The 27,092-nt window shown below is 48.4% G+C and overlaps 1 protein-coding gene and 1 pseudogene across 4 annotated transcripts in view; one reads left to right on the top strand and one right to left on the bottom strand.

Annotated features, from left to right (window-relative positions):
- The first annotated feature begins 1,215 nt into the window (after window positions 1–1,215).
- Window positions 1,216–2,128, top strand: LOC150061783 (large ribosomal subunit protein eL29 pseudogene; annotated as a pseudogene).
- A 1,676-nt stretch (window positions 2,129–3,804) lies between these two features.
- The window catches only part of Ssbp3 (single stranded DNA binding protein 3), a 152,344-nt gene continuing 129,056 nt past the window's right edge, over window positions 3,805–27,092 (bottom strand). The window contains exons 6-18 of one of the 4 annotated variants that reach the window (XM_090334767.1): window positions 26,833–26,913; window positions 25,874–25,933; window positions 21,524–21,590; window positions 21,369–21,445; window positions 16,379–16,467; window positions 15,636–15,684; window positions 15,020–15,055; window positions 14,534–14,588; window positions 13,247–13,317; window positions 6,965–7,043; window positions 6,429–6,457; window positions 6,234–6,335; window positions 3,805–5,416 (exon numbers count right to left, since the gene is read on the bottom strand). In XM_090334767.1, the coding sequence (XP_090190893.1) occupies window positions 5,387–5,416; window positions 6,234–6,335; window positions 6,429–6,457; window positions 6,965–7,043; window positions 13,247–13,317; window positions 14,534–14,588; window positions 15,020–15,055; window positions 15,636–15,684; window positions 16,379–16,467; window positions 21,369–21,445; window positions 21,524–21,590; window positions 25,874–25,933; window positions 26,833–26,913 (825 nt within the window). In that variant the 3' untranslated portion in view covers window positions 3,805–5,386. The remainder of the gene's footprint in view (window positions 5,417–6,233; window positions 6,336–6,428; window positions 6,458–6,964; window positions 7,044–13,246; window positions 13,318–14,533; window positions 14,589–15,019; window positions 15,056–15,635; window positions 15,685–16,378; window positions 16,468–21,368; window positions 21,446–21,523; window positions 21,591–25,873; window positions 25,934–26,832; window positions 26,914–27,092) is intronic. The other 3 variants (XM_090334768.1, XM_090334770.1, XM_090334771.1) reach the window with 3 other exon arrangements.

Here is a 27,092-nt window from a genome sequence, read left to right as displayed (position 1 = left end):
GTATTGTGTACTTGGGTGTGAACACATTTCTCATAGTGTCATCTATGGAAGTGCTTCATTGATCCATTAGGAAGCTCAGCGTGTTTCCAGCACACTTCAAGGATAAGGAAATTAGGATTTGGTGGCAGGGCAGTTAAAACACCTGTGAGGTGGGCTTTGGGACTAATTTTTTTTAGACTGTTCTCTGTCATCTCCCAAGGCTGGGAAGGCACAGGCAGGTTGGTGCAGAAATCTCCCCGGTGCCTGTCACCCGAGTGACTCATCCTGGCCCTTTAATGAGAATACTCAGTCTGTGTGAACACCAGGCCTTCCCATGTGACTGCTGAAGGTCCCCCTGGTATGGGAGCCCTATGCTGACACATCCGGGCACTTTCAGAGCTGGGCATTTGCTGCAGTACAATGCTCCTTGATTCGGATGACATGTTCCTGGCCACATGATTGTCTTATCGTAGGACACTCAGGGAGCATGGAGCATATGACTAGAAACAGAATAGCAAATAAAACAAATCTGCTCTGGGCACTTGCATTCCTCTAGGAAGCCAGTGGGGTCAGGGGGAGACCTAGTGTGTCAGTGATAGAAGAAACATGAAGCCAGGTATCTGAGTAGTTCCTTGCTTAGAGAAAGAGTTGGGGTTAAATGTTCATTGGGGTGCTTCTCAAGACACCTGTGAAATGTTCAGGAGGGAAGGCAGCTGATCCTATGAACTTTGGAACTAGAATGGTCATTCAGAGAGATCATGTGGGGCCTGGGCCACCTCAACCACGGCCACTACGTGGAAGGAGGCAACCCCTCCGTTAGTTGGCAGTTGATGGCCCTTTCAGGACCAAGCGGTGCTATGTTAGGTAACAAGTCCAGAAGGGCTTCTGAGACTACCATTTGGATAGAGGTTAGCATAGAAGGTGGGAGCAGGCCAGGACAATACCTGGGGACACGAGCTCTAAAATGGCAATGGTCATGGTATCGGGGAATGGCCATCGGGACCTGTGTCCCTGCCCCACCAAGTCATAGGTTACTGAAGCCTGACCTTTGTTTTTTCAGTACTACGAATTAAGCTTGGTGCTCTGCACAGGCCAAGCATTTGCACTTGCACCTATAGTGCTTTTACTTTTATTTTGAGATAGGGTCTTGTGATCCTCTAGCCTCTTGAGTAGCTAGAATTACAGGTATGCATTGCCACACCCAATGCAGTACAGACTTCTTTTATAGGTGGTGATCCAGCCTTGAGCCAGGTGGGGCCGCTTTGGGTCAGAGTGAGCTGACTGTAACTCCAGCCTCCCCTTGAGAAGGGAATGATTGTTTTCCTCTGTCACAGGCCTGAGATCCCAACCAACACACCTGTCAAACATGCCCACTCTCTTCCCCTAACCAGCCTGTACACTCAGTATTGGGAACTTACTCTTTAGCAGTTCTGGTGGCCACAGGACCTCACCTGGCAGGAAGAGTGTTTTTTTTTGTTTTGTTTTTCAGTCGTGGGGCTTGAACTCTGGGCCTGGGCACTGTCCCTGAGTGCTTCAGTGCAGGCTAGTGCTCTATCACTTGAGCCACAGCGCCACTTCCAGTTTTCTGGTGGTTAATTGGAGATAAGAGTCTGACAGAGGCACATCAGCTCCTGAAGGTTGGTGGTTCAGACATGGCCAAGTTCAAGAGACACACTACCCACAAGTGGAAATGGCACAGAAATGGCATCAAGAAACCCAGATCACAAAGATAGGAGTCTCTGAAGGGGGTGGACCCCAACTTCTTGAGAAACATGGGCTTTTCTAAGAAGCACAACAAGAAGGGCTTTAAAAAGATGCAGGCCAACAATGCCAAGGTCATGAGCATGAGGGCTGAGGCTATCAAGACTGGTGAAGCCCAAAGTAGTGAGCAACAAACGCAAGTGCCACTCGCAAGCTCCAGTGGCTTGCCTACATCGCCACCCCAAGCTTGAGAAATGCATCCATGCTTACATTGCCAAGGGTCGCAGGCTCACCTGGCCCAAGGCCAGGGCCCAGGCCCTGGCTAAGGCCAAGGCTAAGGTGCAAGCCAAGGCCCAGGCCCCAGCTCCTAAGGATGCCCCAGGCCCTGTGAAGGCCCCACAGTGAAGACCTCTGTCTGCCAGTGTGAGGACGGGAGGACTGCTGTGACTCCCTGGTCATCTTCAGCCAGGGCCGGTGGCCTGTGTCATTTCTACCTATAGGAAAGCTTGGTGCCTACCTGGGATGAGCTACTAAAGCCTCGCTCTGTGGAAGAACTCTACCCTTCCTTCAGAACGCTGGGCTCCAGCATTAAGTAGAGCTCCAGCCTGGCCCTCATCTCTTGATCAGCCATGTGGCAGGACAAATCAGTCTTTTCCTCAAGGTCAGGGCCCTGGGGGGGCCACTTGAACTAACCCTCACCAGGGCCACTGGCATTGTGCAGATGACAGGCACTGCCCGGAACCCAGAGTGGTAGAGTAGCAGGGAAGAGTGCCCAGTGGCACTCTCCAAGTGGGGTTGCTTAGGGCCCCTCACAATCCAGCTCCTCCTCCTTCCCAGCACTTGTCCCTACCACTGAGCAGGCAGTTCTGAGGAGGTGCCAGTGCGGGGAGGTCACAGCCCTAGTCCCCCTCTTCTGTCCAGCAAGGATGTTTCACATTCTACAAGGGGGATAAACCATCATTCTGATTTCACAGATGAGGAAACTGAGGGACAGAGGCACAAACCTTGCCACACCGAAAGTAGTGACAAAGGCAAGATTTGATGACAGGGATGTGCAGTCTGTTCCTGAGATCCTTGTGAGCTGAATTCACACCTTGCTTGGGCTCTGCCCAGTCCTTGAATGAGATGCTCCAGGGTGCTGGCTCTGCTCCCCAAGCACTAGCAAGTCCAACTCTGTCTTCTGCCTCTCCTTTTCCCACTGCCCTCAGCATTTCCTGCCCACAGGACAGGTGGGAACAGTTCACCTCACATCCTGACAGCCTCACCTGGTAACTTCTCTAAGCCTTGTGCTGTTCTTAAAAATCCTTCCATGGGGCCTGGGCATAGCAATTCGTACCCATAATCCAAGCTTTTCTGGGTTAATGTCGCAGAGGAGTACAGATTGGGAGGACAGCATAAACAAAAAGTTGACCTTTCTCAAATAATGCTGGGCATAGTTGTACACACCTATCATTCCAGTCACCTGGGAACTTTATGTGGGAGAATATTGGCCCAGACTAACCTGGGCAAAAATGTATAACCTAATCTGAAAAATAACTAAAGCCAAAGGGCTGGCTGGGAGTGCGGCTTGAGTGGTAGAGCACCTGCCTAGCAGGCACAGGTTCTGGGTTAGTTCAAACCCCAATACCAACAAAAGAAAACAAACTTGGCCAGTGGCCTGGCATATTGCCCTACAGTCGCTAACACACTAGGCACTTGAGTGCAGGGCCTTTGGCAAGATTCCTAGCTGAGGAAATGGGGGCAACCACAGGACCAGATGGGCCCTCTGAGCCGCACAAAACAGGGAGCTCCTGGGTCCTTTTTCTCTTTCCAGAAAGAAACATTCCAAAAACTGTGTTTTCAGGACAAGAGACTGAAACTGTAGCAGGCTCCCAATATTTTCAGGGAGATTGGAGGGAACCACCTTCCCTCCCTCCCTCCCTCCCTCCCCAACTCCCCAGGGGCCATGGGGGCCACTTTTCACAAAAGAGCACAGAAGTGTCCAGAAAAAAATGGTAGGTGCCAGCTGCACCAGGCAATGTCACCAGGTGCCAGGCACAGAATCTATGCCCCACGACTTGCCATGTACTTTACAATCAGCGTAATAAACTCCAACCCACGTCCCCCAAACATGTCAGGAAGGGCTGCGGAAAAAAGATGTCCCTTTAATAAAACGTTATCAACATATATCGTACACAAACTACAATGTATCATAATTACTTTTTTTCCTCTCATAATTCAGAACCAGACTACAAGGTAAGAAAAAACACAGAAACAGCTACAATGTTCCCAATAATCCGCACAAGGTCTTTTTTTCAGGCAGATGGTATCTCACATAATATGATATACATGGGTCAGAGAGGGGAGGTAAGAAAACAAAGACCAGCTACAAGGGAGGGGTGAGGGGGGGTGAGGAGGAGGGAGTGTAAATGTACAAAGAATTCCGTGTCTTCCAGGGCAAGACACGCAGGTTCCCCTAGGGGTGAGGTGAGGGAGGCCGCCAGTCTCCCCCCCTCATGGGAGGGGACGGGCTCCACCACTGGGTGTGTCGGTCTTTGAAAATAAAAACAGGACTGAAAACAGCAGTCTGTTTGGTTGCTGGTGCTCCCCCCACCCCCCACAGCTATGCCAAAGTCTTTCCATCCAGTTCCAAGCATATACAGAGCAATTCTGGTCAATATCTTGTCTTTGAAAAAGGGTGAACAAAGAGAATCAAAAAACCCCCCAAACTCCAGCCCACCCTGCCCATGCGCACGGAAGTGACAATGTGAGAAGCCCGGGACCAGAACGTGGAGGTCACAGTTTCCATGGCCAGGTCACAGTCATCCAGTGAAGCCGGGTGGGGGCTAAGGAGGGGCTGTGGAGGCGGGGAGGCCAGGTGGACAGAAGTCCAGGAGAGGAAGCAGTCCTGGGAACACAGTGCATGCGCCGGTCCGGCGGTGGTCGGCTGTGGCTGGCAGGGTGGTCTGGCCCTGTGTGACGGGGGAGGGCTGGGCTCCAGGTGTGTTGCTGTCACTAGCCAGGCCAAAACACCAGCTGGAAAAGGGTGACTTCCTTTCCTTTCTTTCCCAAAGCAGCTTTTTGAAAGAAACCATGTTGCAAACTGTCCAGTTTATTGTTTTGAGATGGCTACAAAGACAGTGACATCTCACACCTACACTAGCTTTCCAGGTGGAAGGGCCTGGGGATGAATGGACAGATAGACAGCAGGGCTTGTGGTTTTTTTCTTTTTCCTTTCCTTTTTTTTCTTTTTTGCCCTTTTCCTTTTTTTTTTCTTTTTTTAAGAAGAAAACAAAAGGGGTTGATTGATTGGGGTGGAAGGCTTGTTAGAAGCTTCCATGTTTAAAAATTACTGTCCCAAACCCATCCCCCTTGAAAACAACAACAAAATCCCAGCAATGATAAAACCCCAGACAAAGAAAACAAAAACAACAACAACAAAAAAATGTCATTACAGAAAAAGCCCTTTCGGGAAAGGGCAAGGGGCGGGGATTTTTCTGGTCACTGACTTGAAATACATTTTTGCTTTTGAGTTCTGTCCTTCATGTTTTATGGAATAAAAAGTTCAGCCTTTTTATTGCATGAAACTAAAATTGGAAAGGTAGGGAGTGGGGGGGTGGAGAGGGGAGTGGAGATGCCCTCCCCCAGCTCCTGGTAACAACACCTCACTTCTTGCATAATTTCTGGCATCTTCCGCCTGCAAATCTCAGCATCTTGGACAGGGGGGTCACACACTCATCGTCATGCTTGGAGAATACTGTGGGAAGAAGCAGAGAAGAATGTGAGCTCCCAAGGGGCTTGATAAAGGGTTTTTTTGTTTTTTTTGTGTGTGTTTTTTGCCAGTCCTGGGCTTGAGCTCAAGGCCTGAGCACTGTCCTTGGACTTTCTCAAGGCTAGAGCTCTACCACTTGAGCCTCAGCACCACTTCCGGTTTTTTTCTTTGTATGTGATACTGAGGAATTGAACCCGGGTCTTCGTGCATGCTAGGCAAGCAGTCTACCACTAGGCCAAACTCCCGGCCCCTTGATAAAGGTTTTTAAGGTTTGGCAACACAGCTGGACAGGCTAAGAGGCGAGAATCAAGAGCCACTTCTGGAACCAGCCTATATGTCCTTCTGGAACTCTGGCAGCCACCCTGCCTACTGCTCCTCTAACTGCCCCTCTTCTGAGCAGCTGAGACAGCAGGGAGCCAAGCTTTCAGGAGTCAGGGATCCACCTGGGTACCCCTGGCTGGGGGTCAGTCTAGGGTTCGCCAAGGTAGTTTTCTGGCAAGGAAGGCACACAAGAAGCATACTATGGGCAGCACATGGTAGGGTCCTGACACCCCTGAAATGCCTGGGTGCATGGCTCTTCCTCCCAAGGCTGGGAGGCAATGGGCTTCTGGGGCAGTGCTGCCTGTGCCTAGCTCAATCCGGGGCTTCTCTGGTTAGCGTGTGTTCCCGCTAAGAGCCTGGCAGTAGCTAGGTGAAATGGCGGTGAAAAGCCCACAGCATCCAGACTGAAGACCAGAGTTCCCAGGCCTCAGGAAAAGACCAGGACCCAGGTGTAAGGGGAGCATGGAGTGGGTGGGCTTACATTGTCATTCTGGAAGGAGTGGAGGAAATTCCCTCCTAGCTCGCCATCGTCTCGAGGGGTGCCTGGAGGATTGCTAATGCCACTTATGTTGTTAGGAGAATTCTGTAGAAAGAAGAGAGGAGGTGAGCCTGTGTCCCCACGTCCCTGCCCTCACGAACGGGTATGTCAGGGAGAAGATGGAGAGTGCATACTCACTTTTGGAAGTCCGTCTATGTCACCCGACCCTGGGAGGAAAGAAGAATCCAATTCAGTTTCTTGTTCATTCTACCCTGGAAGGACTCCAGCCTCCCTAGGCTTCCCCCCATTTCCCACATTCTGTACACAGAGAATTCAGTCTGGGCATCTTTCCCTCTTGAGCTTCTTATGTGTCAAGACATCCAAGGAGCCAGATGCTGGTGGCTCTTGTCTGTAATCCTAGCTACTCAGGAGACTGAGATCTGTGGATCATGGTTTAAAGTCAGCCTGGACAAGAAAGTCTTATTTTCAATTAACCATGAGAAAATCAGAAATGAAGCTGTGGCTCAAAGTGATAGAGCTCTACACTTGAGCAAGGAACTTAGGGACAGCTCCCAGGCCTGAGTTCAAGCACCATGACAAACTAAAGAAAAAAACACATCTAGGAAGGCTGTGCACTATTCCTAGTTGGGCCAGGAGCTCAGGCGGAGGGCAAGAAGCTGGGAGAGTCATGATGGGGACAGCAGGAAAGTGACTTGGGACTGGGACCGGCTTACCTAGCGATCCATTCATGTGGTGTGGCTCCATGCCTCCCATGCCTCCCATCGGGCCATCCGAGCCAGGACCCATTGGGAACTGAGGGAGAAGCAACACAGCATGGCTTAGTGGGCCCAGGCGCTCAACACCCCTCTTATCTCCCATACCCAAAGTTGGCCAATAAACCTTGAAAGCACAGGCCCTATGCCATGGTGGCCTAGAGCCTCCATTCTGGTGTCTGTTCCTTGTACTAGCCTGCACACCTAGGTAGCTGGAGCAGACTTCTAGATACTGGGCAAAAGAACCAGATATTGAGAAAAGAACCAGCTAAGGCCACCCAATTCTCAAAAGACGGTGCTCTTTCCATTCCTATGTGCACAGCCTAGCTCACCAGCTGCAGCCACACATGTATCTGGCAGTGTGAGGTCAGGGGCAAGTTATACACATTTTGTGTGTGTGTGTGTGTGTGTGGGGGGGGGGGTTATGGGGCTTGAACTTGGCATGGGCACTGTCCCTGAGCTCTTCAGCTCAAGACTACCACCCTACCCCTGGGCCTGGGAGTTGTCCTGAGCTCTACAGATCAAGACTACCACCCTACCCTTGAGCCAAGCCCCACTTCTGGTTTTCTAGAGGTTAATTGGAAATAAGGGTCTCAGGTCCTTTTGTGCCCCAGCTGGCTTTGAACCTTGATTCTCAGATCTCAGCTTCCTAAGTAGCTAGGATTACAGGCGTGAGCCACCCGCGCCTGGCTTGTTTTTTTTTTTTTTTTAGGTGTCTTTTACCAACAACCAAGATGAAGTCCTGGCAGTCTGGCCCAGGGCTGTGATTAGCCTCCTCCACACACCTCATTAAACATGAAGAAGTTTTAGGGGTAACAGAGTAGGGGTAACAGGCAGTACTAGGGTCACTGATGAGCCTTTCACAAAGAACCTACAGTGCAGGAAAATCTGAACCTATAGGGATTCATTCTTCTACATCTGCAAGTTGTCTACAACTACCAAACCCACCTGAGAGGGGACAACCAAAGGCCAGAGCATCTGGCTTGGGTTGGGTGCTGAGGATACAAAGCTGAGCATGAGCACAACTGAGGGGCACAATCTGGGCAGGATAGACATCCTACAGGAGCACAAGACTGTGTAGGGGTGGCAACATGGAGAGACAGGAAAGAACATGGTATACAGGGAGCAAGAACCACTGTAAGATGGGACTAGGAAGAGCTGTTTCCCCACTCACTGACGTTATGCCACTCGGGGTACAGCACCCTTGCTTACCCTGTGCTAACAAACTTTGTGTTGATTATCCTATGCCATATGAGAACAGGGTGACCAATGTTTTTTGAAAGCCTGGAACCCAGAACCTAGCCAAATATCCCCAAACATGCTAACATAATGTATGCTTATATCTACACATTACCACTTGAACATAGCATTACCTTGACATAAACATTTAACTGTCAGGTATTTACTTGAAATTATGTATTATTGTATATTTTTATGTTTGATCCATTTGAAGTATACAGTTCAGTGGTTTTTAGTGCACTCGTAGGGTTGTACAATCATCACCACAATCAATTTCAGAACATTTTCATCATCCCCCCAAAAACCATGTGCCCGCTAGCAGCCAGTCCTCAGCGTTCTTTCTCTCCTAGCTTCAGACAACCACGAATATATTTTCTGTCTGTGTGTATTTGCCTATATTGGTCATTGAGTACAAACAGAACCACACAACTGTTTTTGCTGACTTTTTCACTTGGGTTGTTTCCTAAACTTACGCTGTTACATACACTAGTATTTGAGTTTTTGGAGGAGGAGAGGCAATACTCAAGGTTTTGTGCTTGCTTGGCTTTGCTAGCTGGGCTTGGTAATTTTATACTATTTGCACTATGCCTCTAGCCCTAACTTTGAACTGTGATCCTCCAGATGCCATTCTGAATAGCTAGGGTTATAGCCAAGGGCCACGGCACCCAGCTACTTTACTCCTTCTTCACTCGACAATCTGTTTAGGATGTTCCTACTCTCGGCTGTTCAGACGACTATTTGCATGCAAGGCACAGTGTGGGCATATTTTATTTTCATTTCTACAAATACAATTGCTGGGTCATAAGGGTGTCCAATGTTTGACCTTTCTTGGTCCTGCCAGACTGTTTGCCACAGCAGCTGCACCATTTAATATTGCCACTAGCAGAGCAAGAAGGTTTCAGCATCTCCACATCCTCCCAGAACCAGTCACTACATATATGTGTGTACACACACACACTTTTTTGGGGGGGGGCTTGTGAGTGTGATCTGGCACTTTACAGTGTTTTCATTTGATTTTACCTAACAGATAAACATTTCTAGCTACTCAAGAAGGCTGAAATCTGTAGGACTGAGGGATGAAGTCCATGAGACTTTCTCCAAAATAGCCAGCAAAAAGCAGGGCTTCGAGGCATGGCTCAAGTGATAGAGCACCAGCTGAGCAATTGTCTGGTTCCAAATTCAAATCTTAATACTTCTCAAAGTGTTACTATGTCGCCCAGGCTCAAGCCATCCTCTTGCATAGGCTTCTAGTATATCTGGGATTACAGGCACATATCTACATTTTTTCTTCTGTTACTTGTGCAGCTGATATTATACCTAAATAAGTTTTCTAGGTTGAGAATGTGGCTTAGTGGTAGACTGCTTGCCTGGCATGCATGAAGCCCTGGATTCAATTCCTCAGGACCACATACACAGAAAAAGCTGGAAGTGGTGCTGTGGCTCAAGTGCTAGTCTTGAGCAAAAGAAAGCTCAGGAACAGTGCCTAGGCCCCAAGTTCAAGCCCCCAGATTTAGCAAAAAACAAAACAAAAAAACCCCAAAACAGAAAAGCAAACAAGACAACAACAAAAAAACAGGTTTAACAAAGGCCATGAATAATTCCGCTCTATAGCTTGCCTGTGAATGGTCAGCTGTCCTGTCCAGAACCACATACTCTGCAAGACTTACTTTTCTGTTACATAAATAAATACTACTACTGAAATAACAACAGTAGTAGGAAGGCTAGTTGAAGTAAATGATAATGTGAGAAAAATGTAACATTTTTACTATGTTTCTGTCCTCTGATATAGTACTTTACCTTTTTCTTTCTGTTCTTCAGTACAGGAGATTTTTCTTTTGTTTCCTCTGACAGTGTCTAAAGTGTACTTTTTTTTTTTTAATGTAAAGGAAACAGGAATAGTTCAATGTAACAGTAGATAATCCTTTCACAATCCTGTCTACGCTAGGAGCATGGAGAACCTTCCTTCTTAGCACAGGTTTGTAGACTTGCAGGAATTATTTCCAGCACCTCAAGACCCACATTTACCTTGTGTCTACAGCTGACTTTGGCCAGTTTCCTGTCAGCTGGCATCTGCAGTTAGTTTCAATTTCACTGGATGGCCAGTTGGCCTATGATGTTCAGCATTTGCAAACCACACCAAGCACACATGGCATACAGGCTATGGTCAATCAAACCTCATTTTCTTAGTCCTTATAACCTCCAGATATTCAAGGCCTAAGCCAGAGGATGGCTTGAGCCTGGGCAATACAGTGACACTATTTTGTGTGCGTGTGTGGGGGGGGTGGTTTGGGTTGGTGGCAAGGGAGAAGAGGAGTATTAGAGGAAAAACACAGAGGTAATCTGAACTTCCAAGATCCAAGCTAGATTCCAAGGAAGTTAGTTTTAATAAAGAAACTAAAAGCCATGTTTAAATTGGCTGCCCTTTCTAGTGACATTTTTTTGAGTTTTTAAGCAGTCTCATTAAAAGAAAAAAAAGTAAGAGCCATGATTTCTGTGGCATGATGTCTTGCTGCAACCTCCACATGAAGCTGAACAATTTGGGCGTGGTCAGCTCACCCTTGTGGGCCCCTTGTGGCCTCTTTTAAAAATGCTCACCCTGGGGGAGAAAGGAGGTGCACCTCTCCGCTTTACTATGACTCTTTGTCTAATTTCAATGCAATGGACTTCCACATCAGAGATGGACATCCTGCCTGCCTTGCACTTTTTAAAAATAGCAATTTTCCTAGCAGGCCCGTCTTTCGGGCACCTGTTTGAGAAATTCTCTGTTTCTGTGGAAAACAAAACAAAACAAAACAAAAAACAAAACCTCACTCAGTTCTTTTGCATGCTTTGAGGAAGTTGGAAAATAACCTAAACTTCTATCATAAAGGCTGGTGTCCCAGGTAGGCAAATTATACCTTTTGTGGTAGTAACTAGGTGCAAGGGGACAGAATGTTAGGATGTTTCCATTTTTGTTGTAAAAAGATATAGACTAAGCCAGGTGCTGGCGGTTCACATCCGTAATCCTAGCTACTCAGTAGGCTGAGAGATTCTGAGGATCAAGATTCTAAGCTAGCTAGCTAGCCTAGACAGGAAAATCCATGAGATTTTTTTTTTTTTTTAATCTCTAACAGACCACCTAAAACACTAGAAGTGAGCTATGGCTCAAAGCGACAGAGCACTAGCCTTAAGCAAAAAATCTCAGGGACAGCGCCCAGGCCCATGACTGACCAAAAAATATAAGATACAGATGAAATGAAACAAACTCTTGGTGTATTGTTTGGCAGCTATCAGATAAATGAGCAACATTCTTCTGTGTTCATTCTTCAGTTTCAATCTTCATAGAAACCAAGGTGATTCAAAATTCCCAACTTTCAAATCATTGCACAAAAGACCTCATAGGAGCTTCTTTTTTTTTTTTTTTTTTTGTTCTATTCTATTGGGGGTGCTAGGGATGCTCAATAAACTTCATGCATGTGAGGTAGGTGCTCAAACACTGAGGTAGACCTTCAGCCATAACTAACTGCTTGTATTGCTATGATTCCAGGCATCAACTTTGATTCACTGGGTCTGGGGTAGGATCAATCAGGATCAAAATGAGTGACATCTGTTACTAAAACTCCCCCTCTATTTGGTTCACACACAGGACTTTTCATTGCAACCTTTGAAACAGGAACTGTAACCTTCTCAGTTCACAGTGCAATCAGGGAACGAGATGGTAATGCTATTCTTTCCAGGGTATGCCCAAGCTAATTCAGTGACTGCTATTTTTGACTGAGGACCTGTGTGTCTTTGGAGGACAAAAAGGGCTTTTGATTCAGAAGGACGTGGCTGTCATCCCATACTTGAGAGATGCAGGCTCCTGTGCTTCCACATCCCCCCTTTGCCACACCTACCCCCAAGTTCCTGTCTGCATGCTGTGTTGCCTGTCCTTTACTGCCCTAGTCCAGCAGTGTGTGTCCTTCTACCTGTTACTAAAATAACATGGTCATTCAGCTTTCTTTCTCAGTGATGTCTGGGTCATGATGGTGCTGATATTGTCATGGTTTTCATTTTCACAATATGAACGCTTAGAAACACAGTCACCATATTTGCAGTGGTAAAAATGAACCAAGTACCACCTCAACACACACAAGGGTGAATCTGCTAGAGCAGTTACAGGCAGTTCTGTAGTAGGCCACAGCTCTAGGACAGTGTACCCGAGTCACACGATTGCCAGTATTCCTGGTCAGGGGAAGTGCACTGACAGTGACTCCGCAAGGCAGAGGATCTCTGTCCAATTCACTTAACAGGGTGTCATCTCCTTTAGGGCCTCTGTACAGCCTCTGTACAGGTGTTAGAGTTTTTCCATTCAAGCTCTATATTCATTGCCAAGAAAAAGGACACATAGTGCCCTGGGGAGCACAGCTTTCAGTGCTCAAATCCATCCAAGCAATCACCCTGGTAAGGAGTTGTGAAGAAGCTGGGGTGACTGGACAGAGAAAGGGAAGAACATGGAGCTTCCCACAGTCACCGGTCACATGGCCCCCACAAAGGAGGCGCCTGACCTGGAAGGGCTGCTGGGGAAATTAAATGTGTCTGAACTTTTGCAGCTCAGTGGTAGAGCACGTGTTTAACACATGCAAGGCACTGAGACTTCCCCAATACCACCCTTAGCCCAAGAAACAGTTAGCAGGAGGAGAGAGGATTGCCAGGGCAGCAGTACCAGTTACCGGAACAGGGAGCAGGACTTCGAAGCCTGGTTCTTCAAAGCATGCCCCTCCCTCCTCCCATACAGTAGCTGGTCCTCAAAGCCCAGTGCCCTCGCCCTGACCAGAGACACGCTATGCTATCCTTTCCACCCTGACCAGCTATGAAATAGGAACTGAGCTGCCCAAGAGTTAATCACTTTTCTGATGGTTTATTTTATTCATCTTTGGTAACAAATGGCTGAAATCAATTAAGACTTGCTTTCCCCTCAGCTGATGAAGTTAATTATGATTTGTTATGGTATCTGCTATGTAAATGAGTAGAAAGCAGACTTACGTTGGACCGGCTGCCTCCAGGCGGCACGGGATTAATCATGGTGTAGATGTTGTCACTGGAATTTGTTGAATCTGTAGAATAGTGCAAACCCATAAGTTGGGGTGATTAATTCATTTCTTAATTAAAACAAACTTGTGGCACTTGAACTCATTCTTTTGTATTTTATCACCTAAAATTTCCTCTAAGTACCACCATTTTCTGGCTAATTTGTATTTAATGAAGATTCACAAAGTTTTTAATCACAGAAAATTCAACTGTGAAAACCACTCAACCATGAAACGAAGGATTTCAGGGTGTCTGGGCAGCAGCGTGGACACGGCCCAAGAGGACTACAGGTCCCCACGACAGACTGGAGCATCCTGGGGCCAGGGAGAACGCACCTGTACTGCCCCACAGCCACACTCAGGGAGCTTTAATCAAATCAGGGAAAGGGAAAGGCTGCAAATTACCCAGGGGCTACCCTGCCAAGCTGAGGGGGTGTGGGGGGGAAGCAGAGAGGGGCTGGAGGCACATTAACATACGGAGTGGGTTAACATGACCCAGTGTGAATGTAGGTCATGGAGCTCATCAAAATGCAGCGGAGGAAAAGGGAGCCAGAGTGGGAGCTGAGCATCACAGCAGCCGCCAGTTCCACCCCTGTAGCTGAGCAGCTTCCCTGTATGGGAAGCTGAGAAAAAGGGGGCTCTGAATCCCCACTCAGCCAAAGCAGTCTCCTTAGGAAATCTGCAATCCGTTAACATGTTTCTGTCAGAGATAGGAACCATATTTCTCAGGCAGAAATCTTGGCTACCTCTCTTTCTTGGGGGTCCATGTTGTACTTCTCTGGCTGGCTAGGCTCAGCTGGAAAAGAAGTAACTATGGCTGTGAGTACATGCATGTGTGCACATGTTCACGAGTGTTCATGCGTGCCTTCTGGTTAAAAACCATAAGAGAAGGGATTTCCCAGGAGAACAGAAGCATAGAATTCTGGAGGCCTTAGAATCCTGGTGCCAGAGCCTCATAAGCTGTTTAGAGTCATTTGGAGCAATGGACAACAGGACCCCTCTTCCCAGACCTCTCTGCTAAGCTTTGTTCTTTACAGAGGAATACCCAAGAACCAGGAGAAGTGTGATCAGAGGCCATGGAATGGGAGGTAATATCAGAGGCTGACAGCAATCTAAATCCCCGAATATCCACAGTTCCAAAAGAAGGTTATCCTGCTCAGGAGCCAGTGATGGAAGGGTGGGCTCTACACTTTGGGCCACCAACAATCCTCCCTCCAGATTCTCTTCCCTCAATCCCTCTTACCCGCAGGACTAGGCATGATGGGTGTTCCTGGAGGGCCGCCACCACCAGGAGGTCCCTGAGATGAGATAAAAGCTGGCATCAGTCACAAGCAGTGATAATAGGCATGGGGAGGCCACACGTTCCCTCCCAGAGCCCAGGCCAGCCTGGCACTCATCTCTTACTAAACCTCCAGTGCTCATTCAGCCTGAGGGGAGTTCTTGAATTTCTCTTTCCTCTCCTCAAGCCAATATGCACCTGTGGTGGGCATGTGTACACGTGTTCCTATGCATGCCAACTGGTAAGAGTTGGAGGCTATAGATGGGAGCCGTCAGCCCCCAGGTCAGGTGTGGGGATGTGTGGGGTCCCTGTAGACCAGCGGATGCCTAGTACTTTGGAACCTGTGCTCAGCGAGAGTTTTGACAGGGAATGAGACAGGACCCTGAGTCGTTCCCCTGCTGCACAACTGGACACACACCCTGGGCAGGTAGTACCCACGGCCATACTTACCACATAGGTACCAGGTGATGAGGAGGAGTACGGGATCTGCAAATGAGATGCCGGAGCCACATGTTGGAGTCACCTTTTCCAATAGGTAGTGTGGACCCCTTTGCTTTCAAACCCACTTGGGGATATACCCACTCTTCTAGGTAAAAGACTTTGGGACCCAGTGAGCTAGCTGCATGAGGTTGTGGATGAAGTGAAGCCTGGGTCTTGTTGACACACTGAAGTCATTCTTGAAGGCTAGTCTGTCCCATCTTGTGAGGAGTCTGGGGGAGGGGTCACACGGCCTCTTGTGTGGGAGGACAAGAGATTGTACTTTCTCTCCCCTAGCCTGTCTGTGCCAAGCCCCTTACCACTCCTTCCTCTGAAGGTTACATGCGACCCTATAGGGAGAACTTCCTCTGAAGCCCAGGCTCTCAGCTTTGAGAATGGTGCCGAGTGTGACAGGACCAAGCTTGGTAACTCTAGCACGTGGTCCCAGGCCTCTACCTCAAGTGGCCTCCTCCTTGGAAGCACCAGGTAGAACTCTACTGCATTTCTTCCTCCCTCTAGGGACAGTAGCCACCCTGTTCCCAGGACCTGTTCACTGGCCACCAGTACCCCACCTGACCTGGATACTCACTGAGTTAGCACTGTTGGGATTGGGCCAGGGTCTGCCAGCTCCCGGGCCCCTGAAAGGGAGAGATGAAGACAATGAAAACGCTGTATTAGAATGGAAGGGGAGGAGCCAGCAGACACAGAAGGAACAGGCTGACATCAGTAACAAAACCTTTCAGATAGTCCTACTCCCAGAGCCAATCTGGCTCTGGGATAGCAATGCGTAGTTCCATGTGCAGAAATCTATGAACCCCTTTAAATTATAGGTAACATTTGCATATTACATAACATTTATAAAATCTGTAAGTTCCCTCTGCACATACATTTTCTTAGGAAGATAGTTCACAGATTCTCACACACACACACACACACAAATGTTCAAAAGATGACCAAAGCATTGAGAACGGTAGTCATTTGTATAAGCATTCAAATTTGGACTCGGCCAAAAAAAGCCGTGTGAGCCTGAACAAGCTGCTTCACCTCTCTGTGCCTCAGTGACCCCACTGTAAGAGGAAGATCATAACAGCGCCCCCATGGAGTAGCATGGCCATGAGGTAAGCTACTTGCTGTTACATGCCTGGGGCTGTGCCTGGCACACATAGGCATGGAGCACTCGCATCCCCAGCTTGTCGCCATCCTCTGACTGATAAGGAAACTGAGGTGCAGAGAAGCACCAGCTCTGACTCCTAACAAGAGTCTTCTAGGTGCCAGCAGAGGGCAAGGGAAGCCATGGACTCTGAGTCACTGGCTGGGGCCTTTTTGCCTTACATGTTTATCCCAGGCATGGCGGGGCCGAGGGAGTTGGGTGGTGGTCTCATGCCGCTGCCGTAATTCTGCAACGATAACCAAGGGTCAGTCTATGAGAAGGAGAAGGGGAACCGGAGAGAGAAGGAGGGAGGGAAGACAAACACAGAACATAAGCGAGAGGGTTAGTCTGTGAAGAGGATCTGATGAGTAAAAAATAATACATTCTTTCAGAAAAGGGTGGGGTCGGGTAGGGGACCAAGTGACAGGAACCACAATGACAAGCCAGCACAGAGGGAGAGTCACAACAGTCAATGTGATTATAGGGGCTTCAAAAAGCACAAGGCTGTCAAGCAAGCTGCTAGGGGACACCTTTCCCACAGGGCTCAGGGGAAGGTAATGGCTATGGGCACCACCACGGAGCTGATGAACAGGTGCCCAGAGGGCAGCACCTCTACTGGTCATTCTTCTCCACCAGGGCATCACTGTGCCAGCCACTGATTCCCAGGATGCCACCACTCCTGCTAGACTGCAGGGGAACAAGCGTCCCAGAGGCCCCCGCCTACCCCCATGCCTGGGTAATGAACTGTGCCTTGCTGCATCTCTGCTGTGGCAGAGGCATCTGGAATTAGCCAGTTGATGAAATTTTGATGGCAGAGCCAGCATGTATTGCCATTTATTGAGCACATAATACACGTTTATTCAGTCTCTGTTCTGTCCCCATAATCCTACAGAGGAGGGAGACTAATAAGGTTGGAGGAGAGAGTGAGCAGGGACAGGATCCTGCAAGCCAGCATTATTAGCCATGTCAGGCAGCCAATGAGAAGCAAATGTCTGTCTTCATGGGCCTACTTTATAGGGTCAGATGTTCCCCATCTCTGCAGGTGAGTGAGCAGAGCCAGAGATTTGAGGGCAGCAGCTTGGTCATTTGCTGGTGCCTTTGGCAAGCTAAAAATGACAATTCTTACTCCATACCAGTTGTGTACTACTTTTTTTCTTTTTGGCAGTGCTGGGGTTTGAACTCAGAGCCTCATGATTGCTGAACTAGAGCTCTACTATTTTAGCCATGCCCCAGTCAGCTTCTTGTTGGGTAGTTTAAGGGTGAAGTCTTTTTAAAAAAATTTTTATTAAAAATTTATTAACATTGATTTTTACATCATATTTCAAATGACGGGTTTTACCAACAAGTATTCAAGAAGGGAATCTATATGCAAGGTGAAGTCTTTTTGAACTATGATCCTCCAGATCTCAGGCTTCTGAGTAGCTAGAGTTGTAAGTATGAGCTAGCATCATGGAGCTACTACCTACATTAAATATTTGTGGCAACTATTTTACTATCCTCATAAAAGAGGTTTAAAAAATGAAGTGCTTGGGCTGGGAGTGCTTGGGTAGAGTGCTTGCCTAGCATGCACGAAGACCCGGGTTCAATTCTTTAGTACCACATACATAGAAAAAAAAAAGCTGAAAGTGGTGCTGAGGCTCAAGTGGTAGAGCTCTAGCCTTGAGAAAGTCCGAGGACAGTGCTCAGGCCCTGAGCTCAAGCCCAGGACTGGCAAAAAAAAAAAAAAAAAAAAAAAAAGTGCTGCCATGCAGTGATGCCGCTGCCTCACACTAATGCACAATTGAGCTGGGACAAGGCCCGCAGGATGGCTGAGCTTGCTTAAACTGGGACCAGGAACCCATTGCTTCGCCCCTCCCTTCAGAGGGTATAATTTGGAATGGGCATTCTACCCTGAGAGGTTCCTCAGGGCTCTATTCCATTCTTGTCCATTCCTGAGGCTTCTGTACCAGAATTAATGACCCTTGCACTTATCCTTGCTGGTATTGAGGTTTGAACTCAAGGTCTTCAAATGGTAGAGCCATGCTCTCAAGTCCTGCTTTTGTTTCCTCAGAGGCCCTGAGCTTGAATCTGCCTTGGATCAGCACCTGGGCTGCTGGGTCCTCTAGGATGTTTAGGTGGAAATGGGATATAGCTCAAAAGGTGGAAGTCACATTGGTTTTGAAACCCCAAGTTCAGAAAGTTCAGAGGAGTCACTGGCTAAATACAATTTAATTCCCCACTAGGAATCACACACATTTGTGGTGTCCCCTCTTGGTGTCTGGTGTCACCAAGGCACTGTATATACAGTGGTGCTTACTATAGTCTACAGAAACTGTATACTATGGCCTGGGCTGTGATAAGGGGCAGAGTGCAGGTCCTGCAGGAAGAAGACAGGATCCACAGGATATGGAGTGGGTGTTCACTGACTCACCCTGCCATACCATGAGATCCATGAGAATGCCACTTGGCCTCCTGTTTTATAAATGGCCCAGGGCTATCCAAACATCAGGCCTCCCTGCCCTCCAAAGATGGGCTAGTGCAGATGCTAGGCTGCCTGTAAGAAGCTTGGTTCTAGAATTTAATACTACACTCCAACCAGATGGGTGTAAGAGACATGGGCAAAATACTTCAGGGTTTCCATATTTTAGTACAGAAAATAAAGGGCAGAAGGGATGTTTCCTGAGGTTGCCAGGGGAGTATTGGCTGGCATCTCCTTTCCTTATACACTGCTGAGGCCAGGACAGCCCAGAGGACTTTTCAGCAAGATTTCAGCCTTCAGAGCCCTCGCCGCCTTGTAGTATGCAGAAAGGAGGACTCTTGGCTTACCTGAGACACCCTAAGCAAGGAGAAAGTCCTAAGCTTCCAGGAGACTGGTCTCAGACATGGGGATGACAGCTACTGCCAGCTTCCTAAGCCCCACACTTACTATCGTTACACAAATATCTCCCCACTTCCGTGCTGGGATGGAATCTAGAGCCTTCCTCATGCTAGGCAAACAAACGCTCTACCACTAAGTTACAGCTATGTCTCTTAAGACATAAAACTGTTTGTGATGTTGCAGGAGGTAAGGGTATGGGTTACATAGTCATAACTAAGGACCAGTTATCACATGAAGAACTTGATCTTCCTCCTTTCAACAGCCTACGGGCCGGTGCTGCGCTTGCCTCCATCTAACAAATGAGGCTCTGACCATCCCCATGGGGGTCTCAGATCTCATCCGCCCACATTACACTGAAGATCTAAGTCCACGGCCGACTCTCCACCAAGAGTGACTACCATGCAGCTCAGGTCTGGTTATTGAGAGCCACTCTGGACTCTGGAGGAGGGGTGTTGTTTTCAGATCCTGTCCCCTGTCCCTTCTCAGAAGCAGCCCCACATAGCTGGCCACCGGTGGTTTGAAAGTTGGTGGTAAACACATGAGCTTTGAGGAATAGAAGAATAAAATAGGCATGCTAGGGCTTAAAATGCTGCAGGCTCATTTTGTTTCATAATGGGGCCAGCTGAAGATAGGACCTCCCAAAAAATGGTTTGTTGGAGTGGGTTTCTCAGACCAAGCAGAGGCTTCTAGGTTTCCTTTCAAAAGGGAACACATAGCTGGGCACTGGGCCTATAATCCTAGCTACTCAAGAGGTTGAGATCTGAGGATCATGGTTCTAAGTCAGCTAGGGCAAGAAAGTCCATGGGGCTTTTATTTCCAATTAATCATCAGAAAACTGGAAGTGGAGCTGTGGCTCAAAGTAGGAGAGTGCTAGTCTTGAGCACAGAAGCTCAGGGTCAGTGTGGACCTGAGTCCAAGCCCCATGACAAGAGAGGGGAGAGAGGAGGAGGGAAGAGAGAGGTGGGAGGGTGGGAGAGAGGGAGAGAGGGAGGAAGGGAGGGAGGGAGGGAGGGAGGGAGGGAGGGGGAAAGAGAACATGTGTAAATGGGAGGTGCTATACCAGCCCAGAGAAACCAGATACCTGCGGAGGACTCAGAGAATCTCTATCACCTACAATAGAGGCAGGGAGAAATGAGAGGGGATGCTCTAGAACATAACCTTGTGTGAAGCGACTTAGCTACCTTCTCAGTATGTGAAGCCACTCTCCTAAGACTTCTAGCTTCCTTTGGAAAGCCATGTAGATCATGCCTTTAATCCTAGGTACTAAGGAGGCAGATATCAGGAGGATTACAGCTCAAGTCAGCTTAGTTGGGTATGTGGGACATTTGACACCAAAACACAGTGCATCACAGTCTGAGATTAGCCTTGAGCAATAACATTTGACTTATATGAAAAAGGGGAGAATTGGGCAAAAAAAAAAGAATGGTCTGGAGGTATGATTTAAAAGGTAGAATACTGCCTAGCCAGCATGAAGCCTTGAGTTCAGACCTCGATACTGCCCTTCTCCCTCAAGCAAGTCAGGTTTCGGAGCATTCCCAGTGAAACTAAACTCTGTCACATTAAATACTTAAAGGAAGGAGAGGAACTGTGAGAATGTCCAGGCAAAAAGAGCTGCCAATTCTTGTGCAGATGGCCCTGCTCTATGTGCTATGGGGCAAATGCTTTCACTTGTCATTGTGAAGAGGTACATGGAGTACCTGAAATAATTTCTTCTAGGACATGGCATGCTCTGGTCAAATGGACAGAAGTCTACTGTATGGCTGAGGCCTGGGCTTAAAGGGGGTGTTGGATTCCTTAGCAGCCTGGCTCCTCCTTGCCCTAGACACCCTGCTCCACTTCATTTGACAAATGGGGAAACTCAGGCCTACTGGAGCCCAAAGACGTCAAAGTGACTCATCCAAGGACACCCTGACACGTACTTGCCCTGTCTCTGGGTCATCACATACAGTGGCCCTTAAGTTACCCCAAGCCTACTCCACGATAAGTGGGAGGCAGCTATGGATTCCTGGAGGCCCCCGTCACAAACTCATGGTACCAGATTCTCTGTCTTCCAAATTCCCCAAGCCATATGTTAGGCCACCCATGTTAGCAGGTTCTGCCAATGAGAAGGCTCTCAGGATGCCCACTCCCAGTTCCTCCGCACTGTCTGCTGCTTGCCCATTACAGGCAGGGTGGGGAGCTGGAAACCTGGACATCCTCCTGCTCTTAGCCCTGCAGAGATGTGGAAGACAAACTGTGGAAAAAGGAGAGAAGGCGGGTGCACACAGATGGTGAGGGAGAAGGCTAGACAGACAGACAGATACATGGTTGGTTACCTGTGGGCCAGGACCCATGGGCCCCATGCCTCGGGGAGGGTTCATTCTCTGCATTGATCCTCCCATATTGGGGTGGCCTGTGGGAGAGAGTAGGTTAGTGATCAAGGCAGGGCAAGCCCTCCCCATACCCAGGCCACCTGGCCTGCCCTCTCTACCTTGTTGTCGTGTGGGATCCATGGAATTGGGCAGCAATGGCTGTGTCCCAGGAACTCCTCCTGGAGGCTGGAAGAGATTGAAGACACAAGCTGAGAAGCTGTTCCTTGGAGCCGGTAGGAAATACAGCTGCCTATTTCACCTAGTACTTTGCTTCAAGACCAGACTGCTGGCTGCTGGCTGGGGTGGACCTCTTAGCAAGGGACAGTCAGCTCTGGCAAGTTCCAACTGCAGCATCAGATAGGGTGGTTGGGTGGGGGTGGGCTGGCAAGTATAGGGTGGTAGAGAGAAACCATAGCCTATTTTCCAGATCTGTGGAACTGCACAACCTTGAACTGAGGCTAGAATTTTTTTTTTTTTTTTTTTTTTTTTGGTTATAAGGTTTGGGCACTGTCCCTAAGCTCTTTTGCTCAATGCTAGTGCTCTGCCACTTTGAACCACAAAGCCACTTCCAGATTTCTGGTGGTTAACTGGTGTTAAGAGTCTCACCAACTTTCCTTCCTTGGCTAGCTTTGAACTGCGATCCTCAGATCTCATCCTCCTGAGTAGTTAGGATTATAAGGGTAAGTCACTGGCACCCTGAAGAGCTAGGATGACAGGGATGAACCACCAGTGTCCAGCTCCAGAACGTTCTTGATAGCATCAGGGCTCACTCCCTCCTAGTTACTTAAACTCCAGATACCGCAGTTTAATCGACTGCTGAAGCCCAATACTCTTCTACTTGAACTCCAGAGAGGTACTTCATTTTACTTCTGCCTCCAAATTACAGGAACTGAGAGCCCCACAAGCTAAAACCCTATCATCATGGAGAGAAGGGCGAGGAGGGCTTTAAGAGAGACAGGGCAAATGCAGCCCAGAGATCCAAGGACACTGAGGGCCTCCCAAACTCCCAGCTTCCCATTTGTTCCCCTTCAGGGGTGACAAGATAAGCCATTGAAGGACAGCCTACTCTCCTGGCCTGCTGCAGTGGTAGCTATCAGTGTGACTGCTGTCAAGGAAGGACAGGGTGCTATGGGTTCCTAAGGGAGTGCTTGGTATGCATTGTGAAAGTCTACGGAAAGCAATCACTTGGCACATAAAGTTACTTCAGCTGCAGGAGAAGCTGAGTATGCTTCTAGGTCCTCAACCCTAGCACCTGATCTGCACTGCACAAGTTCTTGCCTTTAGGGAAAAAGTCTTGGGTGACTGCTGCTCATGGTTCTGTGGGAGCAGGTGCCAGTGCTTGGAAGGGTGGGGCGCCATAACAGGGAGGCCTTTTGAGGGCCACTGGCTCTGGCTGTCACTGCAGGCTAGCTGGGTAGGGAACACTTCTGCCTTTGGCCAGCACTGAGGTGAGAAGAAAAGGGCCTGATCCTCACTGCTTTCCTTTTAGGATGGGAGGGTGTGAACCACCCAGACCAGTTGGCTGGGTATACCTCTGGTCAAGTGCCACTAGATCTTCCTTAGGGGAGCTTAGAGGTTGTTTCTTTATGTCCTAGGTTTTAGCTGTCCTACTTCTGGCTTTCTCCACTTGAGTTCTCACTCTCAATCACTTGGCTGTTCTGTTTCTGCCAACTGGGGCTGGGAGTTTTCTGGAGTTGGTTATAGGACATAAAGGCAGGCCTGCTTCTGTGGCAGGCTGGACTGGGGAAACGTAGGAGACTTAGGTGGAGGAGAACCTTTCAGTCCTGAGGACAGGAACTCCTTACTGATCTGGACAGAGTAGCAGAGGGATGGCAGCCCATCCCTCTTCAGGAAGCCCATGGAGATCAGCAATTCTTATAGAAGGCTCTTCCTGGGCTTTCATTTTAGCCGGTGCTTAACCTGCCATATGCTAGGTCTCTAGCAGAGGGGCCTGAAAGAGACAGCTCTCACTGAGTGACCCTGATATAGGGACCAGACTGTCTGGGAACTTTACTAAGTAGAAATGGGTAGAGCTAAGGAAAGCAGATCTAACACTGAGAAGGTTAAAGCTCTCAAGCCTAAGTAGAAGACAATGGCTGTGGATGGGTCTAACATTGCTGTGCACACCTCCTGGGGCCACCAAGAAAAAGATGCCATGGGATTGTTCCACAGGTTTCTGTGGGTGGGCCAACAATTCTATAATCTTGGGGGGTGAGGCACAGGAATCATGTGCCAGGAAATGGGACAAATGCCAGCTTCCGCTGCAGCTCACACCTGTCTTACCAAAACAGTATCAGGGCCAGGTGGGAGCTACTCAGAATTGTGTGTGGGTGGTACTGATAGCCTTGGTTCCGACCCCCTGCTTTCCTAAACTAGGCTGAGTATCACTGGTCACCAGTCACCCAAACACCCTTGTTGGACAACAGTGGTACTTTATACACAGCCACAAAGTTCCAGTCATGGAGGCAAGTCTTAGAGGCCAAGTCAGGGATCACTGTCTGAGTACTCTGCTAATCACCTTCTCCCAGAAGGCACATAGAACACAAGTATATGAGCTTAGGTACACCCTCGACCTTTGTTCCCTCTACAGGGAGTAGGAAAGGGCTGAGTTCACTCAGGCGGTCCCATCCCAGACACTCTCCATGAACCCTCAAGGGATCCCTATGGAAGGGACAGATCCCTCTGTGGAAGATAAAGATTTCTGGAGTCCATAAGGAACTGGGAAATTGACACGGATTTCTCATGTAAGTATGGAGGAATCATATGGAGGAATCAAGGTGTTGATGATGGATCTATTGTCTGTATAGTCTCTCAGGTGCCTGTTGCTATGCTTACTTGCTGAACAGAAGCATGTACATGCCTTCTCATGTCCTTCAGTTGCTGGAGGAAGGGTCACAATCAGTGCCAGGAATATCTGCTCTATATCTAGTTTGGTCCAAGCCCCTAAAGGGGCAGGGAAAGGAGCCCACTTGGTGGAGTGAAGGCTGAGTCAGGGCAATGAGGTTCCAACTCTGAAAGTTAAGTGAATGGGATTGGGTAAGGAGAATCTGCACTGGGCTAGAATTGGGGAACTGACCAAAGTGTAGCTTACTGTGAGGTTCTCGAAAATCATTCATCTTCTTTGACCTTTTGATTCCTCATCTATGATATACCCAAGACTCACTTCCTGTTCAAAGAACTGGGTCTTTATAATACCTCATCCAAATTTATCCCTTTTGGGTCTAAAGAAAACAGTAAACAGGTCTTTGGAAGTTTTTTTTTTTTTTTTTTTTTTTTGCCAGTCCTGGGCTTGAGCTCAGGGCCTGAGCACTGTCCTTGGACTTTCTCAAGGCTAGAGCTCTACCACTTGAGCCTCAGCACCACTTCCGGCTTTTTTCTATGTATGTGGTACCGAGGAATCGAACTCAGGTCATGCATGCTAGGCAAGCACTTTAACCACTAGGCCAAACTCCTGGCCCATCTTTGGAAGTTTTGATGTATAGTTTTTCATTAACCCTGGAGGCCCTACATATGAGCTCCTCTCCAATCTCTGAATTGACTTGCTTTGGAGCTTTCTTGAAGAGTTTGGGGATGGCATAGAATCCCACACAGATAAGGCCAATATAGTCACTGACTAAACTCTCAAGTCCAAAGGCAAACAAGGGCTGGTGTGCCGGCACTGCTGTCTGATTTTCTGATGGGCTTTTGCAAAGTCTCTGAAAGAATATATTAAAAAGAAATGCCCCTGAGGTTTCTTTAAGGTTGTTTTTTTCTGTTGGTTCTCAGAAGAGGCATCTACTCATCTGCACTTTGCCAGGCTCCTCCTGCACAATGGGCTGGACCAGGAAGGGTGGCATGGCAACTGATTTCTCCAGACCACCTAGAGGTGACCAACCCACACGGGCCAGAGGAAGGAGTGCCACTGCAGGTTGAAAAGCCCCTTCATACACAAATACATCACTTTTCTAATTGTTTCAAGCTGGGTCTGGGAGGCAGACAGACTATATTGGCATCCTGTTTTGCTGCAGCCAGGCTCCTGATCCAGGCACTCCTATAGCCACTTCTCCTGCTAGGAGCAGGAATGCAGTTCCCAGCATTGGCAATTCTCAAAAGCTTCCAGGAAAAAATTCACATTGTCAATTAACTTCATTAAGGAGGAAGACCCCTGGCTCCCTCCAAAGAAGGGGACAGAAGGGAGGAGGGACAGGAGCATTACCACGGTCTCTAGAAGAATAGAGTCCCTGGCAAAGCCACTAGGCTGTTGTTTTTACTGTCCTCTGAAGCCCAGGGGAGTATGCCTAACACCATCCACATAGGTAGGGCCAACACAGCACCACGAGCTCAGAGTAGTCCTTGCGGGGAAGCTGTCTTCCATCTCAGTTCTGTCCTTTACCCCTCAATCCTGTCCTCCAAGTTTGATTCCAAACCAAGTCTGCCTGGGGTCAGTGATGGCTGAGTGTGGGGAGAGAGAATATGAAAACATACAGTACCTGGTTTCCCATTCTGATCGGGGGCCTGGGGCCGCCTGCGTATCGTGGTGACATAAAAGGCTGCAATTACAGGGAATTAGTTCAATGATAGCCTGTGCTACAGTACAGCAATAAACACAAACGCTCTCTACTCCACCAAGTCCAGTTTGTTATGCCCAGTGATCATTGGAGCTCTCTTTCTCTGGGTAGGCTCTTCCCTCACTTCCCATGGGCAAAAGGAACAAGGAACCCACACACCCAATGTCTACTGACACCACACTGGTGTCCCCGGTGCAGAGCTCTACTTAGGGCACAGGGGCAGCGGCTGGGACTTTGCACAGGACAGGTAAATAATGGAGGGCAAAGAAGAATACCTCTGCTCTCCATCAGGGCACATACAAGAACAAGACAAAGGACCTACATGTAACAGCTTCAGGGTTTGCAGACAGAGCTGAAAACACGCACACACGCGTGCACACACACAGAGAAACCACTGACAAGAAGGAGTGGGAAGGGGAGAAAGGATTTAAAGGGAAAGCACAATGGGAAACGGTAAGGGACAGCGGGTATCCTAACTTATGCAGGAAATGGGCAAGGAAGCTTTCTCAGCAGTGAGTGCACAAAGAAAAGGCTAGGGATGCAGCCTCAGTTACAAACAAATGGTTAACCAAACTCAAAACCAAACCAAAAGAGTGAGAGGAAAAAACAAAAACGCAAAGGCCGCTGACAAGGTCACAGGAATATATTTTTTCTTTTCTCTTGGTTTTATTTGTATCCATTCTGCGTGTGATGTCCAAAGAATGAAGATTAACTTTTTTGGTGTGTGTGTGGGGTTTCCCTTGGAAAATTAAACTTGTCAATGAAGACCGGAAGGCAGGGTCTAAAGCACATTCTGATTTTTGTTTTTCCTCTGCGGGCTCTCTCCTTCCTCCTGCCCCGAGCCCCCCGGCCAGCGGGCGGGCGAGCCACAGTGCGTTTACCTGACTGTGGGGTCCCATCATGCTGCTGGGATTGTGAGGTGGAGGCTGTGCGTGCGGCGAGGGCTGTGACCCCGGAGGACCCTGTGAGGCCAGACAGTAGAGGCAGGTTATAGATCACAGCACATGGAGAAGCGCAGAAGCTTAAAAGAACAAAAATTAAACCAAAACGCAGGGTGGCGGCGGGCGTGCGGGTGGTGGGCTCTGGCTGGCGGGAAGTGGTGGAGCAGCTGCTTAGGTCCTGCTTCAATGGTGTACAACGG

Source organism: Megascapheus bottae, chromosome 6, assembly GCF_031878675.1.
Source record: "Megascapheus bottae isolate mThoBot1 chromosome 6, mThoBot2.hap1, whole genome shotgun sequence".
Taxonomy (NCBI): domain Eukaryota; kingdom Metazoa; phylum Chordata; class Mammalia; order Rodentia; family Geomyidae; genus Megascapheus; species Megascapheus bottae.
This window is presented reverse-complemented; position numbering and strand designations above follow the sequence as displayed.